Source organism: Schistocerca americana, chromosome 6 (assembly GCF_021461395.2).
Source record: "Schistocerca americana isolate TAMUIC-IGC-003095 chromosome 6, iqSchAmer2.1, whole genome shotgun sequence".
In the NCBI taxonomy this organism is placed as follows: domain Eukaryota; kingdom Metazoa; phylum Arthropoda; class Insecta; order Orthoptera; family Acrididae; genus Schistocerca; species Schistocerca americana.
Genome location: NC_060124.1, coordinates 320525822 through 320542047, shown reverse-complemented (window position 1 = coordinate 320542047; position 16226 = coordinate 320525822). Strand labels below are relative to the sequence as shown.

The window sequence follows — 16226 nt, the reverse complement described above, 5'->3', positions numbered from 1 at the left end:
TAAATGGCTGCAAATGGTCTCAAAGTAGTGAATGATCGGTCCAGCTGGACCAGAGGATCCAGTCCACCACCAGTTTACACAGCACTTTGTTGACAACTTGGGAGCGTGGCTTCGTGGAGCTAGAGCCGCACTCTGATCCTGCCATCAGCTTTTATAAACTAAAATACGGGTGCACCTGATCAGGCCACGGTTTTCCAGCCGTCTATGGTCCGGAATTTAAAAGAGCTTTGGAGGACTTCCGCCGGCCGAAGTGGCCGCGCGGTTCTGGCGCTGCAGTCTGGAACCGCGAGACCGCTACGGTCGCAGGTTCGAATCCTGCCTCGGGCGTGGATGTGTGTTATGTCCTTTGGTTAGTTAGGTTTAAGTAGTTCTAAGTTCTAGGGGACTAATGACCTCAGCAGTTGAGTCCCATAGTGCTCAGAGCCATTTGAACCATTTTTGAGGACTTACGGTCAAATAAGGCAGAAGGGATGGATAACATTCCATCAGAATTTCTAAAATCATTGGGGGAAGTGGCAACAGAACGACTATTCACGTTGGTGTGTAGAATATATGAGTCTGGCGATATACCATCTGACTTTCGGAAAAGCATCATCCACACAATTCCGAAGACGGCAAGAGCTGACAAGTGCGAGAATTATCGCACAATCAGCTTAACAGCTCATGCATCGAAGCTGCTTACAAGAATAATATACAGAAGAATGGAAAAGAAAATTGAGAATGCGCTAGGTGACGATCAGTTTGGCTTTAGGAAAAACTTAATGGACGAGAGAGGCAATTCTGACGTTACGGCTAATAATGGAAGCAAGGCTAAAGAAAAATCAAGACACTTTCATAGGATTTGTCGAACTGGAAAAAGCGTTCGACAATATAAAATGGTGCAAGCTGTTCGAGATTCTGAAAAAAGTAGGGGTAAGCTATAGGGAGAGACGGGTCATATACATTATGTACAACAACCGAGAGGGAATAATAAGAGTGGACGATCAAGAACGAAGTGCTCGTAATAAGGCTGTAGCCGTTCGCCCCTACTCTTCAATCTGTACATCGAGGAAGCAATGATGGAAATAAAAGAAAGGTTCACGAGTGGAATTAAAATACACTCCTGGAAATTGAAATAAGAACACCGTGAATTCATTGTCCAAGGAAGGGGAAACTTTATTGACACATTCCTGGGGTCAGATACATCACATGATCACACTGACAGAACCACAGGCACATAGACACAGGCAACAGAGCATGCACAATGTCGGCACTAGTACAGTGTATATCCACCTTTCGCAGCAATGCAGGCTGCTATTCTCCCATGGAGACGATCGTAGAGATGCTGGATGTAGTCCTGTGAAACGGCTTGCCATGCCATTCCCACCTGGCGCCTCAGTTGGACCAGCGTTCGTGCTGGACGTGCAGACCGCGTGAGACGACGCTTCATCCAGTCCCAAACATGCTCAATGGGGGACAGATCCGGAGATCTTGCTGGCCAGGGTAGTTGACTTACACCTTCTAGAGCACGTTGGGTGGCATGGGATACATGCGGACGTGCATTGTCCTGTTGGAACAGCAAGTTCCCTTGCCGGTCTAGGAATGGTAGAACGATGGGTTCGATGACGGTTTGGATGTACCGTGCACTATTCAGTGTCCCCTCGACGATCACCAGTGGTGTACGGCCAGTGTAGGAGATCGCTCCCCACACCATGATGCCGGGTGTTGGCCCTGTGTGCCTCGGTCGTATGCAGTCCTGATTGTGGCGCTCACCTGCACGGCGCCAAACACGCATACGACCATCATTGGCACCAAGGCAGAAGCGACTCTCATCGCTGAAGACGACACGTCTCCATTCGTCCCTCCATTCACGCCTGTCGCGACACCACTGGAGGCGGGCTGCACGATGTTGGGGCGTGAGCGGAAGACGGCCTAACGGTGTGCGGGACCGTAGCCCAGCTTCATGGAGACGGTTGCGAATGGTCCTCGCCGATACCCCAGGAGCAAAGGTGTCCCTAATTTGCTGGGAAGTGGCGGTGCGGTCCCCTACGGCACTGCGTAGGATCCTACGGTCTTGGCGTGCATCCGTGCGTCGCTGCGGTCCGGTCCCAGGTCGACGGGCACGTGCACCTTCCGCCGACCACTGGCGACAACATCGGTGTACTGTGGAGACCTCACGCCCCACGTGTTGAGCAATTCGGCGGTACGTCCACCCGGCCTCCCGCATGCCCACTATACGCCCTCGCTCAAAGTCCGTCAACTGCACATACGGTTCACGTCCACGCTGTCGCGGCATGCTACCAGTGTTAAAGACTGCGATGGAGCTCTGTATGCCACGGCAAACTGGCTGACACTGACGGCGGCGGTGCACAAATGCTGCGCAGCTAGCGCCATTCGACGGCCAACACCGCGGTTCCTGGTGTGTCCGCTGTGCCGTGCGTGTGATCATTGCTTGTACAGCCCTCTCGCAGTGTCCGGAGCAAGTATGGTGGGTCTGACACACCGGTGTCAATGTGTTCTTTTTTCCATTTCCAGGAGTGTACAAGGTGAAAGGATATCAATGATACGATTCGCTGATGACATTGCTATCCTGAGTGAAAGTGAAGAAGAATTAAATGATCTGCTAAACGGAATGAACAGTCTAATGAGTACACAGTATGGTTTGAGAGTAAATCGGAGAAAGACGAAGGTAATGAGAAGTAGTAGAAATGAGAACAGCGAGAAACTTAACATCAGGATTGATGGTCACGAAGTCAATGAAGTTAAGGAATTCTGCTACCTAGACAGTAAAATAACCAATGACGGACGGAGCAAGGAGGACATCAAAAGCAGACTCGCTATGGCAAAAAAGGCATTTCTGGCCAAGAGAAGTCTACTAATATCAAATACCGGCCTTAATTTGAGGAAGAAATTTCTGAGGATGTACGTCTGGAGTACAGCATTGTATGGTAGTGAAACATAGACTGTGGGAAAACCGGAACAGAAGAGAATCGAAGCATTTGAGATGTGGTGCTATAGACGAATGTTGAAAATTAGGTGGACTGATAAGGTAAGGAATGAGGAGGTTCTACGCAGAATCGGAGAGGAAAGGAATAAGTGGAAAACACTGATAAGGAGAAGGGACAGGATGATAGGACATCTGCTAAGACATGAGGGAATGACTTCCATGGTACTAGAGGGAGCTGCAGAGGGCAAAAACTGTAGAGGAAGACAGAGATTGGAATACGTCAAGCAAATAATTGAGGACGTAGGTTGCAAGTGCTACTCTGAGATGAAGAAGTTAGCACAGGAAAGGAATTCGTGGCGGCCCGCATCAAACCAGTCAGTAGACTGATGACCAAGAAAAAAAAATGGTCCGGCCGATTTGGTTACGAGCCCAGGAGAGACGCTGCAGGCAATGTCGTGATGTCAGCAATGGCACTCGGCTAGGTCGTCTGCTGCCATAGCCCCATTAAAGCCAAATTTCGTCACACTGTCCTAATGGATACATTAATCTCACACTGATTTGTGGGGTTATTTCACGCAGTGTTGCTTATACGTTAGTACTGAAAGCCCTACGCAAACGCCGCTGATGTCGGTCATTAAGTGTAGCCCGTCGGCCACTGCGTTGTCCGTGGTGAAAGAGAATGCCTGGAACGTATTTTCGACACACTCTTGACACGATGGATATCGGAATATTGAATTCCCTAACGACTTCCGAAACGTTATGTCCCATGCGTATAGCTCCAACTACCATTCCGCGTTCAAAGCCTGTTAATTCCCGTCGTGCGCCCTTAATCACCTCGGAAACCTTTTCACACGAATCACCTGAGTACAAATGACAGCTCCGTGAATGCAGTGTTGTTTCATATTTCGTGTACGCAATACTTCTGACGTCAGGATATGTGCGTGTCGCTATCGCATGACTTTCTCAGTGTATAAATACCCGTCATTAGGAGGGCTACACCAAGCAACGGGACTATATGGATCTGCTAGTACCTGTCACAATTTTGGGCCTTTACCATAATTTGGTAGGCGCCTTTATGCCAACTGACGTACCGCCAGTGACGCGATCCTATGCTCTAACTGCTTGTGCACCAAAACTTACAACTTCATTACACATTATTTGTTAAAAAGACGACAAATAGAAAATTTTGTAAGTATAAACGCTGTCTCATTTATGTAGTCACCAGGAAATGAACAGCCTGAATCGCTTCGTGCATTGTGTTGTTACGAAATTATCATCATGGCAGTTAGGAAATTTGAAGACGTGTAGGCACTGATTATGTGACTTCGAGAAACGATGTACAGCAAGCAAACAGTATAACTTCGAATTTCACTTAATGCTATTTCTAAGACGCCGATTGTTTTCAAAGTGGCGAAGTCGTCGGCGTTATTCACCACTTGAAGTACCCTGTTTATTGTAGGCTTTCAGTTCTCAATAAAAACGCATGCACAAAATCGTCACATTTTCATATTGTCACATTCTCGTCTTGCCAGGACCTGCCAGGGTAACTGAGAGCGCTAATGCGCTGCTTCCTGGACTCGGGTAGGTGCGCCGGCCCCAGATCGAATCTGCCCAGCGGATTAACGACGAGGGCTGGTGTGCCAGCCAGCCTGCCTGGGTGTCGTTTTTAGGTGGTTTTCCACATCCCATTAGGTGCATACTGGGCTGGTCCCCACGTCCCGCCTCAGTTACACGACTTGCAGACATGTGAAACACATTTGCATTATTACATGACGCCGCAGACGTTGACACTGAAACATCACCTTTGGAAAATTAATGAATTACTGTGCTGGTAAACCCCTTACGTTATTTGATTTTCAAACAGCTGAGCAGAACCGAACGTACTCAGACATTTCGCTCTTTTCTTATTCTGATCAACACTAAACTGACACACAATATTTTTAGCGCAACGCAATCTGACTTTCAATAATCCCTACAAAAGAATGGCCCTTACTAACAATGACCTATACCTTTCATGAATCACTTACCTCTACCGAGCGAGGTGGCGCAGTGGTTAGACACTGGACTCGCATTCGGGAGGACGACGGTTCAATCCCGCGTCCGGCCATCCTGATTTAGGTTTTCCGTGATTTCCCTAAATCATTCCAGGCAAATGCCGGGATGGTTCCTCTGAAAGGGCACGGCCGACTTTCTTCCCTAATCCGATGAGACCGATGACCACGCTGTCTGGTCTCCTTCCCCAAACAACCAACCAACCAATCACTTACCTCACAAATCTTCGTTACTCGAACTACTGCAATACAGCGAGCGCACATACTGCAAGCTAAATAAAAGATTCTAACTACTGAAGGCACTAACTACTGATAGGCATAGTTAGCAAATGAAAGGTTTTGATAGGGAACAAACAATGTATTTACCTTAATAGTGTTCAAAAGTCATATATATATATATATATATATATATATATATATATATATATATATATATATATATATAATCAGTTCATGACATCCAGTCTTACAAATTTACTCTCTCTGATGGACACACGTCCAGATCATCCGCTCTCAAAACTCCTCAATCTCTCTCCCCACATCCACCACTGCCGGCGACTCACCTCCAACTGCGCATCGCTACGCGCTGTTCACATCCAACTGCCCAACACTACTATAGCGAATATTTCAACAATGCCAACCTGCCACAGAGTGCACACAGCACAGCCAGTGATTTTCATACAGAGCGCTACGTGACGATACCAATATAAAAACCTAAACAGCCTACTTACAACACCATCTGCGAGAGCACTACGTAATTTCCAACCAATGAGAAGCCGTCTATGGGCTATATAAGGCCGCCACAGCAGCAGTGTTGACAGTCAAATGCTTCTGACGAAGACGATGGAGGTAATCGTCGAAAGCTCGAGGCTTTACTTTGAAGTGGCGCGGCAAAATATACGACAAGAAGTGCTTCTACGAGACGTCTAATGGACTGACCTGGCGATGAGTGACAGGGACACGGGGATGGTGCTCATGGAGCGGCCGCCCACCAGGTAGGCGTCGGCGCCGGAGGAGCGCGCGAAGAAGCCGTAGTAGACGCCGATGGCGGCGCTCACCAGCAGCATGCCGCCGAACACCGCGTAGTCCACCGCGCCCAGCACCGGCGCCGAACCCGTCGCCGCGTCCATCCTGGGCCGCGGTGCTCCGTCTTCTGATTCCTGGGCTGGCGTCGAAAACGGGCCGCACTGGTTGAGGTGCCTGGAGGACTTGGGAATAACGTTACGCGCGTGCGACTTTGAACATGGCTGACGTTTGCGGCAACCGTATACACAAATTTGAACAATATGTAAAAATCTGCCAACAGGTTGCATAGGTTTTCTATATACCTTGACCGGGTTTCGTCACCTCTAAGGATGACTTCATCAGAAGGTAAGGTAATTACATGAAGAACATATCGTCAATGATGTACAGTGATTTAAGAGCTGAGTTGCTCAAGTCATTCATTAAAATATAAGACATAATGTTCCTCACACCACACCGGCGTTACTTATGTATTGATGTTTGACTTTTTGAAGAACATTATGTCTTATATTTTAATGTATGACTTGAGCAACTCAGCTCTTAAATCACTGTACATCTTTGACGATATGTTCTTCATGTAATTACCTTACCTTCTGGTGGAGTCACCCATAGAGGTGACGAAACCTGGTCAAGGTATATAGAAAACCTATGCAACCGGTTGGCAGATTTTTACATATTAAAAAAAAAAATGTTACGCTCGAGATTTCTTTAAGCCTCAATCTTACGACAGGGAACTAGCACATACATACATCAAAAAAGGTTCTGCGTCACCTCAGTTAAATGTAGACCAGATGTGGCTCAAATTCAAAGATACAGTATCGACAGCAATAGTTAGTTTCATACCGGATAAATTAATAAGAGGCGAGACTGATCCACCATGGTACACAAAACACGTCAGAACGCTGTTGCAGAAGCAACGAAAAAAGCATGAAAAGTTCAGAAGAACACAAAATCCCCAAGACTAGCTAAGTTTCACGGAAGCTCGAAATTTAGTTTCCACAATGAAATATTGTCTCAAAATATGGTACAAAACCCAAAGAGATTGTGGTCGTATGTAAAGTACACCAGTGGCAAAAAACAGTCAATACCGTCACTGCGTGATAGCGATGAAAGTCTTACTGATGATGGTCCCACTAAAGTGGAGTTACTAAAAACAGTTTTCCGTAATTCCCTCGCGAAAGAAGATGAAGTAAATATTCCAGTATTCGAAACCAGAACAGCGGTTAGCACGAGTGACATAAAAGTAGATACCTTAGGTGTTGCGAAACAACTCAAATCACTTAAAGGCAAGTCTTCCGGTCCAGATGGTATACCAATCAGGTTACTTTTTTAGAGTATGCAGACACAATAGCGCCTTTCTTATCAATCATATACAAAAGTTCACTTGACGAAAGGTCTGTTCCTAAAGGCTGGTAAGTAGCACAGGTCACACCAATATTCAAGAAAGGAAATAGGAGTAACCCACTGAATTACAGACCCATATCACAGACCTCAATTTGCAGTAGGATTTTGGAGCATATACTGTACTCGAACATTATGGTTCAAATGGCTCTGAGCACTATGGGACTTAACATCTGTGGTCATCAGTCCCCTAGAACTTAGAACTACTTAAACCTAACTAACCTAAGGACATCACACACATCCATGCCCGAGGCAGGATTCGAACCTGCGACCGTAGCGGTCTTGTGGTTCCGGACTGAGCGCCTAGAACCGCTAGACCACCGCGGCCGTCACTCGAACATTATGAATCACCTCTATGAAAATGACTTATTGATTCATAACCAACATAGATTCAGAAAATATCGTTCTTGTGCAACACAGCTAGCTCTTTATTCCCAGAAGTAATGAGTGCTGTCGACAAGGGATCTCAGATCGATTCCATATTCCTAGATTTTGCAGAAGGTTTTTCACACCGTTCGCCGGCCGGAGTGGCCGAGCGGTTCTAAGCGCTTCAGTCTGGAACCGCGCGACCTCTACGGTAGCAGGTTCGAATCGTGCCTCTGCCATGGATGTGTGTGATGTCCTTAGGTTAGTTAGGTTTAAGTAGTTCTAAGTTCTAGGGGACTGATGACCGCAGATGTTAAATCCCATAGTGCTCAGAGCCATTTGAACAATTTTTTGATACCGTTCCTCACAAGCGACTATTAATCAAATTGCATACATCTGGAGTATCGTCTGATTTGTGTGACTGGATTCGTAATTTCCTCTCAGAAAGGTCACACTTCGAAGTGATAGACGGTAAATCATCGAGTAGAACAGAAGTGATATCTGGTGTTCCGCAAGATAGATTCATAGGCCCTCTGCTGTTCCTGATTTACATAAATGGTCTAGGTGATAATATGAGTAGCCCCCTTACATTGCTTGCAGATGACGCTGTAATTTACCGTCCAGTAAAATCATCAGATCAATTCCAATTACAAAATGATCTAGAGAGAATTTCTGTATGGTACGAAAAGTGGCAATTAGCACTAAACAAAGAAAAGTGCGGGGTCATCCATAAGGGTACTAAAGGAAATCCGATAAATTTTGGCTATATGATAAATCGCACGAATCTAAGGGCTGTCAATTCGACTAAATACCTAGGAATTATAATTACGAGCCACTCAAATTGGAAAGACCACATAGATAATATTGTGGGGAAGGCGAAACAAAGACTGCGCTTTGTTGGCCGAACACTTAGAAGATGCGACAAACCCACTAAAGAGACAGTCTACATTACACTTGTCCGTCCTCTGCTGGAATATTGCTGCGCGATATGGGATCCTTACCAGGTAGGATTGACGGAAGACATCGAGTAAGTGCAAAGAAGGGCAGCTTGTTCGTGTTATCGCGCCATAGGGGAGAGAGTGTCACTGATATACGCGAGTTGGGGTGGCAGTCACTGAAACAAAGACGGTTTTCTTTGCGGCAAGATCTATTTACGAAATTTCAATCACCAACTTTCTCTTCCGAATGGGACAATATTTTTTTGACGCCCATCTACGTAGGGAGGAATGATCATCATAATAAAATAAGAGAAATCAGAGCTCGAACGGAAAGATTTAGGTTTTCCTTTTTCCCACGTCCCATTCGAGAGTGGAATGGTAAAGAAATAGTATGAAAATGGTTCGATGAACCCTCTGCCAGGCACTTAAGTGTGAATTACAGAGTAACCATATAGATGTAGATGTAGTTCCAGGAGTTACGGAACCTGTACAGAAAACTGGAATAGAGATCAACATAAACATCATTTCCAACCTTTTTATTGCTGATGGAAACCACACATTACATGTCTTACCACCATACAGCGAGACCTTCAGAGATGATCCAGACTCTCTACACACCGGTACCTCTAATACCCAGTAGCCTGAATTCGTCGTGGCATGCTATCCACAAGCTCATCAAGGCACTGTTGGTCCGGATTGTCCCACTCCTCAACGGCGATTCGGCGTAGATCCCTTAGATTGGTTGGTGGGTCTCGTCGTCCATAACCAGCCCTTTTCAATCTATCCCACGCATGTGAGACCTGAGTTTCTCCTGGCGTATACAACTTTCAAATAACTTCCGGGAATTCAGCCAGGTAACACTTTCAGCGACCGCCGATATTTCGGCGGGAGAACACCCCGCCATTTTCAAGACAAACTGCAACGGACAGGCGGCGTACATGCAAATTTAAAACCTCGGTTCTCGGACTGAAGCAGGAAAGATAACACACAGTCCGAGAACCGAGGTTTTAAATTTGCATGTACGCCTCCTGTCCGTTGCAGTTTGCCTTGAAAATGGCGGGGTCTTCTCCCGCCGAAATATTGGCGGTCGCGAAAGTGTTACCTGGCTGAATTCCCGGAAGTTATTTGAATATCCTACGCATGTTCAATAGGATTCAAGTCTGTAGAACATCTGGCCACTCTAGTCGGGCGATGTCGTCATCCTGAGGGAAGTCATTCACAAGTTGTGCACGATGGGGGCGCGAATCGTCCTCCATGAAAACGAATGCCTCGTCAATATGCTGCCGATATGGTTGCTCTATCCGTTGGATGATGACATTCACTTATCGTACAGCCGCTACGGCGTCTTCAGTGATCACCAGCGGCGTAAGTTGGCCCCACATAATGCCACCCCAAAACAGCAGGGAACCTCCACCTTGCTGCATTCGCTGGACAATGTGACTAAGGCGTACAGCCTGACCGGGTTTCCTCCATATACGTCTCCAAAGATTGGTTGAAGGCATATGCGACATTCATCGGTGAGAGAACGTGATTCCAATCCTGAGCGGTCCATTCGGCATGTTGTTGGGCTCATCTGTACTGCGCTGCATTGGTGTCGAGGTTGCAAAGATGGACCTCGGCATGGACGTCGGGAGTGAAGTTGCGCATCATGCAGTCTACTGCGCACTGTTTGAGTCGTAACACGACGTCCTGTGGCTGCACGAAAAGCGTTATTCAAAATGTTGGCGTTGCCGTCAGGGTTCCTCCGAGCCATAATCCGTAGGTAGCGGTCATCAGCTGCAGTAGTAGCCCTTGGGCGTTCTAAGCGAGGCATGTCTTCAACAGTTCCAGGATCTCTGTATCTCCTGAACGTCCGAACAACAAATGTTTTTGTTCACTCCAAGACGTCTGGACACTTCGCTTGCTGCGCGGTGGCCATGCGGTTCTAGGCGCTGTAGTCCGGAACCGCGCGACTGCTACGGTCGCAGGTTCGAATCCTGCCTCGGGCATGGATGTGTGTGATGTCCTTAGGTTAGTTAGGTTTAAGTAGTTCTAAGTTCTAGGGGACTGATGATCTCAGATGTTAAGTCCCTTAGTGCTCAGAGCCATTTTAACCATTTTGAACTTCACTTGTTGAGAGCCCTTCCTGTCACAAAGTAACAATGCGGACGCGATCGAACCACGGTATTGACAGTCTAAGCATGGCTGAACTAGAGACAACACGAGCCGTGCACCTCCTTCCTGGTGGAGTGACTGGAACTGATCGGCTGTCGGACCCCCTCCGTCTAATAGGTGCTGCTTATGCATGGTTATTTACATCTTTGGGCAGTTTTAGTGACATCTCTGAACAGTCAAAGGGACTGTGTCTGTGATACAATATCCACAGTCAACGTCTATATTCAGGAGTTCTGGGAACTGGGGTGATGCAAAACTTGTTTTGTTGTGTGTAATACATACTGGATATCCGTATTATTAGACGGCTAATAAGGTCACACAGTCCCACTTGCAGATTGCAGCTCGCTATTATCAGATAATAGGGAGTTCATAATTAATCATTCATTCCTATAACTTTTTCTAAGACTGCTGTAAATCTATTTTTGATTTATCACCATTTGGAGACTACAGTCTCATGTCCCGTTTTCTTGCGCTTTGAATGACAATTGGCACAAGACTGCAGAAAAGTTGGGTGTTAGATCTACATTCATATTTTTTGGAGATAATGACACGAAGTACACACACAGCTTGTAAAAGAGTGCCTCCTCTATTGCTGACCTAATCAATAGCGCCGCATTATGTTCAGCGATGAATCACGGTCCTGCACTACCATGAGTGACCATCATCGGTGAGTATGGCAATCGGCGCTACCATGCACGCCAGGCTGTCGTTTGTGTTGTGGTGTTAACTGCAGCCTCCGCATGAGATGGTAATTCCGTAGTCGGACTGCTGCTTTTATGCGCTGTGTTTTGGAACATATTACTAACAGACTAACCTAATTCATGGTTCATGGTTCATAGATCGTCCGCTGAGGTGGCCGAGCTGTTCTAGGCGCTACAGTCTGGAACCGCGAGACCGCTACGATCACAGGTTCGAATCCTGCCTCGGGCATCGACGAGTGTGATGTCCTTAGGTTAGTTAGGTTTAAGTAGTTCTAAGTTATAGGGGACTGATGACCTCAGAAATTAAGTCCCATGGTGCTCAGAGCCATTTTCGGTTCATCGATCGTGAACTCAGTTGCAGATTGCCTATCTAATGGCTTCCAGGAGCAACAAAAATTTTATTTTCAGTATTTCCTGTAATTCGTGATTGAGTATAAATACTGTGATAATCCTATCATTAAGAAATGTAACGTTACATTAAAGGTTTCAACGCAATAATACATGTATCACAGTTAGAAAGTGTGTACAAGTCATGAGGAATTCTAGCTCACTGCAAGCAAATGATGCTGGGTATATTCATTCAGTATTTGGGAAGAGTGACTTCCAACAAACTTTAAACGCGATTTCAGAACTGTATGAACCCTTGCCGGCCGAAGTGGCCGTGCGGTTAAAGGCGCTGCAGTCTGGAACCGCAAGACCGCTACGGTCGCAGGTTCGAATCCTGCCTCGGGCATGGATGTCTGTGATGTCCTTAGGTTGGTTAGGTTTAACTAGTTCTAAGTTCTAGGGGACTAATGACCTCAGCAGTTGAGTCTTATAGTGCTCAGAGCCAATTTGTATGAACCTTTTCCTCGCTGACACCCCATGTGGTAAACGCCTCCCTCAGGAAGCATTTCCTTCCGTTAAAAAAAAAAAAAAAAAGAAAAAAAAAAAAGAAGGAAAAGCTCCAGAGTGAGATTTTCACTCTGCAGCGGAGTGTGTGCGCAGTGTGTGCCGGACCGAGACTTGAACTCGGGACCTTTGCCTTTCGAGGGCAAGTGCTCTACCAACTGAGCTACCCAAGCACGACTCACGCCCGTCCTCACAGCTTTACTTCTGCCAGTACCTCGTCTCCAACCTTCCACAGGTCCCGAGTTCGAGTCTCGGTCCGGTACACAGCTTTAATCTGCCAGGAAGTTTTATATCAGCACACACTCCGCTGCAGAGTGAAAATCTCATTCTGGAAACATCCCCAAGGCTATGGCTAAGCCATGTCTCCGCAATATCCTTTCTTTCAAGAATGCTAGTTCTGCAAGGGGAACTTCTGTAAAGTTTGGAATGTGGGAGACGAGGTAATGGCGGAAGTAAAGCTGTGAGAACGGGGCGTGAGTCGTGCTTGGGTAGCTCAGTTGGCATTCGCTGCTCGGCCGCCGAGCTGGACGGACGTGTGGCGGCAGCGCTAGGAGGGCTGGCGTAAACAGCGGCTGTGTGGCTGTTACGAAGGCCAGTAGAGCGCTTTCTTTACTTTGCATCTTTCAGTGATTTAAAATGACAGAATGAACGAAATTAACTGTGAAAGAAGAGATACGGTTAGATTCACTTTTGATTGGACCTGTAAAAGACTAAAGACTTTTGAGATAAAAAGGTAGCTTCCAGAAACAGTTAAGATCACAGGAGACGAAATTATTGGCGTTCATCTTTCTTTTGTTTCCAATTCTGTCTTTTTGAAATTGATTTCCTCTGATTTGTGCTCCTCGATAGTTGACAAATGTGGTGGCAAAATGAAATTTAATCATACAGACTGAACCGTTAGTGACGTTCTTGTTTCCCATGCTGGGCTAAGCATTCGAACAGTGAGAGTTTTCGAACTGCCGTTCGAGGTCCCTGCCGGAGCAATCAATGCTGCTCCTCAGCCCTATGGTAGGGTTATATCTAATATTGCAGAAAAATGGTCGGAGCAATATATGTTTCCGGTTTTGAATGGAGTTAGACAGATTAAGATTGAGCTCTTACCACATATCCCTTCTTACTTGAATATCTGTGGCCATCGCGCTCTCATAATGTATGATGGGCAGCCACGGACTTGTGCGTTATGTAACGCCACAGGGCACGTCAGAAGTGAGTGCAGTAGAAGGCGTGTTCCTCAGTTACCGACTAACGAGGCGGCTGTCCCAGGAGAAGTTGTAAGCATGCAAGTGACGTACGCTGCCGCGGCAGCTGGCCGGTCCCCCTATCAACAGGCGGGACCTTCCGACGCGCGCACGGAAACGGGAAGCACCGCGGAGTTGACTAACGATGACAATCAGAAACTGGCCAGTAATGACGTCACTGAGGGCGCACCGCACTTGCCTTCTGACAACTCTTCCCACGAGCGACAAGCTTCATCGATAATACCTGATGTAGACATGGTAGAGTACGAAGCGGTAGTTACACATGCATGGGCCAACATCCCAGAGGGAACTACAGTGGATTGACATAAAGAGGAAGTGATGCAACAAATAACTGACGACCACACAGATGACAGGACACTACAGATAGGTTCAGGAAACGTCAAAGGAAAATGGGGGGCGCAAGAAGACGAACAAATGACACCACCCATCTCACGTGTCGTAGAAACAGCAGCAACGGCTGACTCCGAAATTAACGGAGCTAAAAAATCTTCCACCACGAAGGCGGGACAGGTGACTTCTCCTCGACCTTCCATGGAATCGCCAGTAAGTTCACCACAGGTTTCACCGACGATTTCACCAAAATCATCAAAAAATAGAAAGAGACGAAAGCACATCAAGCTGCAGGGAACTTGGCCCCTACTTTAAGAGAGCGGCTGAGGAAGATACAGGAGACCGAAAAGAAGGACGAATATACACAAAAGGCAGCCGGTCGGCGAGTGTTCGGATGGGCACAAGAGAAAAAGAACGGACTGAAACGCCACACGGAACATTTGAACCCTTACATGACAATACGACATCAGCTATGGACAATGAAACCCGACTTGGACAAGGACATGGACACATCACCGCGACACGATTTAACTGTGCGGACGAAAAGGAGGATCAGACCGATGCAATGGAGGCGGAAGGTGCATTTGAGGAAGAATTTTTTTATTAAAAATTGTCACACTGAGCTCTAAGAAGAAAGAACAAAAAAAAGGAAAACCGTCATTGGAATAAAAGTAAAATGAAATAAACTATATGTATCTAAACAGAAGTTATTGTACGCGGCTCCAATAACGTGTCCTCTACTTACTGTCTTGTAGCGTCTCACAGTGGAACATACATATAACGTGACCACCCTAAACATAAATAAAATTCAGAGTCAAGCAAAGGCAGCTGCACTGAAGGACTTTCTGTATCAGTCAGATACAGATATCGCCTTGCTGCAGGAAGTTAATGTCAGAGAGTTGTATGTTTCAGGGAACAAAGAGGTGTTGAATGTGGCTCCAGAAAACGCGTGTGGGACAGCCATCCTAGCTATAGAAGGGATCGAGATGACAAACGTGTGTCTTTTAGAGTCGGGGAGGGGAATTAGCTGCAAAATTTTTAACACCACTTTTATAAACCTATACGCACCATCAGCCAACAATGCGAGACGAGAGAGGACAGCCTTTTTTAAAAGTGACATTTTATTTCTACTCCAAGAAAACCCCGCAGAAATTGTCATTGGTGGAAATTTTTATTGCGTTTTAAATAAAAAGGATCAGCCTCCAAATTTTAACTTCTCCTAAGAACTGCAGGGGTTGGTCACCAACATGAAGTGGTTTTTTTGATGCGTGGGAAATAAAATATCCGACGCTGGTTCGCTTCACATATATCACTGGTGCTACACGGAGTAGAATCGACAGAATATATGTCACCCCCAATTTAGACACCAAAGTCAGTAGTATCGAGGTGATACCAGCTGCCTTCTCTGACCACCTCGGAGTGAGGTGCAGCATCAAATTAACCAGGCAAGAGACATATTGGGGTCGCCCACTATGGAAGTTAGGTATCAATACCCTCTCTGAAAACGCTCTATCTTTAGAGATGCAAGAAACTAGGCAGTCAGTTTTAAGGATGCGTACTAAATATAGAAGGTACCCGTGGTCTAGGGGTAGCGTCTTTGATTCGTAATCAAAACGTCTTCGGTCCCGGGTTCGATCCCCGCCACTGCCTAAATTTTGATAAATAATCAGCATTGGCGGCCAAAGACTTCCAGCATAAGAAGTCAGCCTCATTCTGCCAACGGCCTTGTCAAAGAGGGTGGAGGAGCGGATAGAGGTTCAGGACACTCTCTTGTCCTAGGTGTGGGAAATTGCCCCTAAAGGCGGAAGAATCAGCAATGATCAACGACATGTGGATACAGAAGGCAATGGAAACCACTGCATTAAAGACACGTAACGTGTATCCACAGGACATGTGGCCTGTAATTGAAGAAGTGTCATGATGATCCCTCCATTGGCAAAAGATTCGGAATAGTCCCCCATTCGGATCCCCGGGAGGGGACTGCCAAGGGGGAGGTTACCATGAGAAAAAGATTGAATAATCGACGAAAGGATAACGTTCTAAGAGTCGGGGCATGGAATGTCAGAAGCTTGAAAGTGGTAGGGAAACTAGAAAATCTGAAAGTGGAAATGCAAAGGCTCAATCTAGATATAGTAGGGGTCAGTGAAGTGAAGTGGAACGAAGACAAGGATTTCTGGTCAGATGAG

General features: G+C 46.4%; 1 protein-coding gene and 1 non-coding gene across 4 annotated transcripts in view; both read right to left on the bottom strand.

Annotated features, from left to right (window-relative positions):
• LOC124619612 (sodium-coupled monocarboxylate transporter 1-like) overlaps positions 1-16226 on the bottom strand; it is a 212021-nt gene that overhangs the window by 149684 nt on the left and 46111 nt on the right. Inside the window, exon 2 of one of the 3 annotated variants that reach the window (XM_047146115.1) lies at positions 5917-6185. In XM_047146115.1, the coding sequence (XP_047002071.1) occupies positions 5917-6107 (191 nt within the window). In that variant the 5' untranslated portion in view covers positions 6108-6185. The remainder of the gene's footprint in view (positions 1-5916; positions 6186-16226) is intronic. The other 2 variants (XM_047146116.1, XM_047146117.1) reach the window with 2 other exon arrangements.
• Positions 12551-12625, bottom strand: Trnas-cga. The gene has a single exon. It is a non-coding gene; the product is annotated as a tRNA-Ser (tRNA).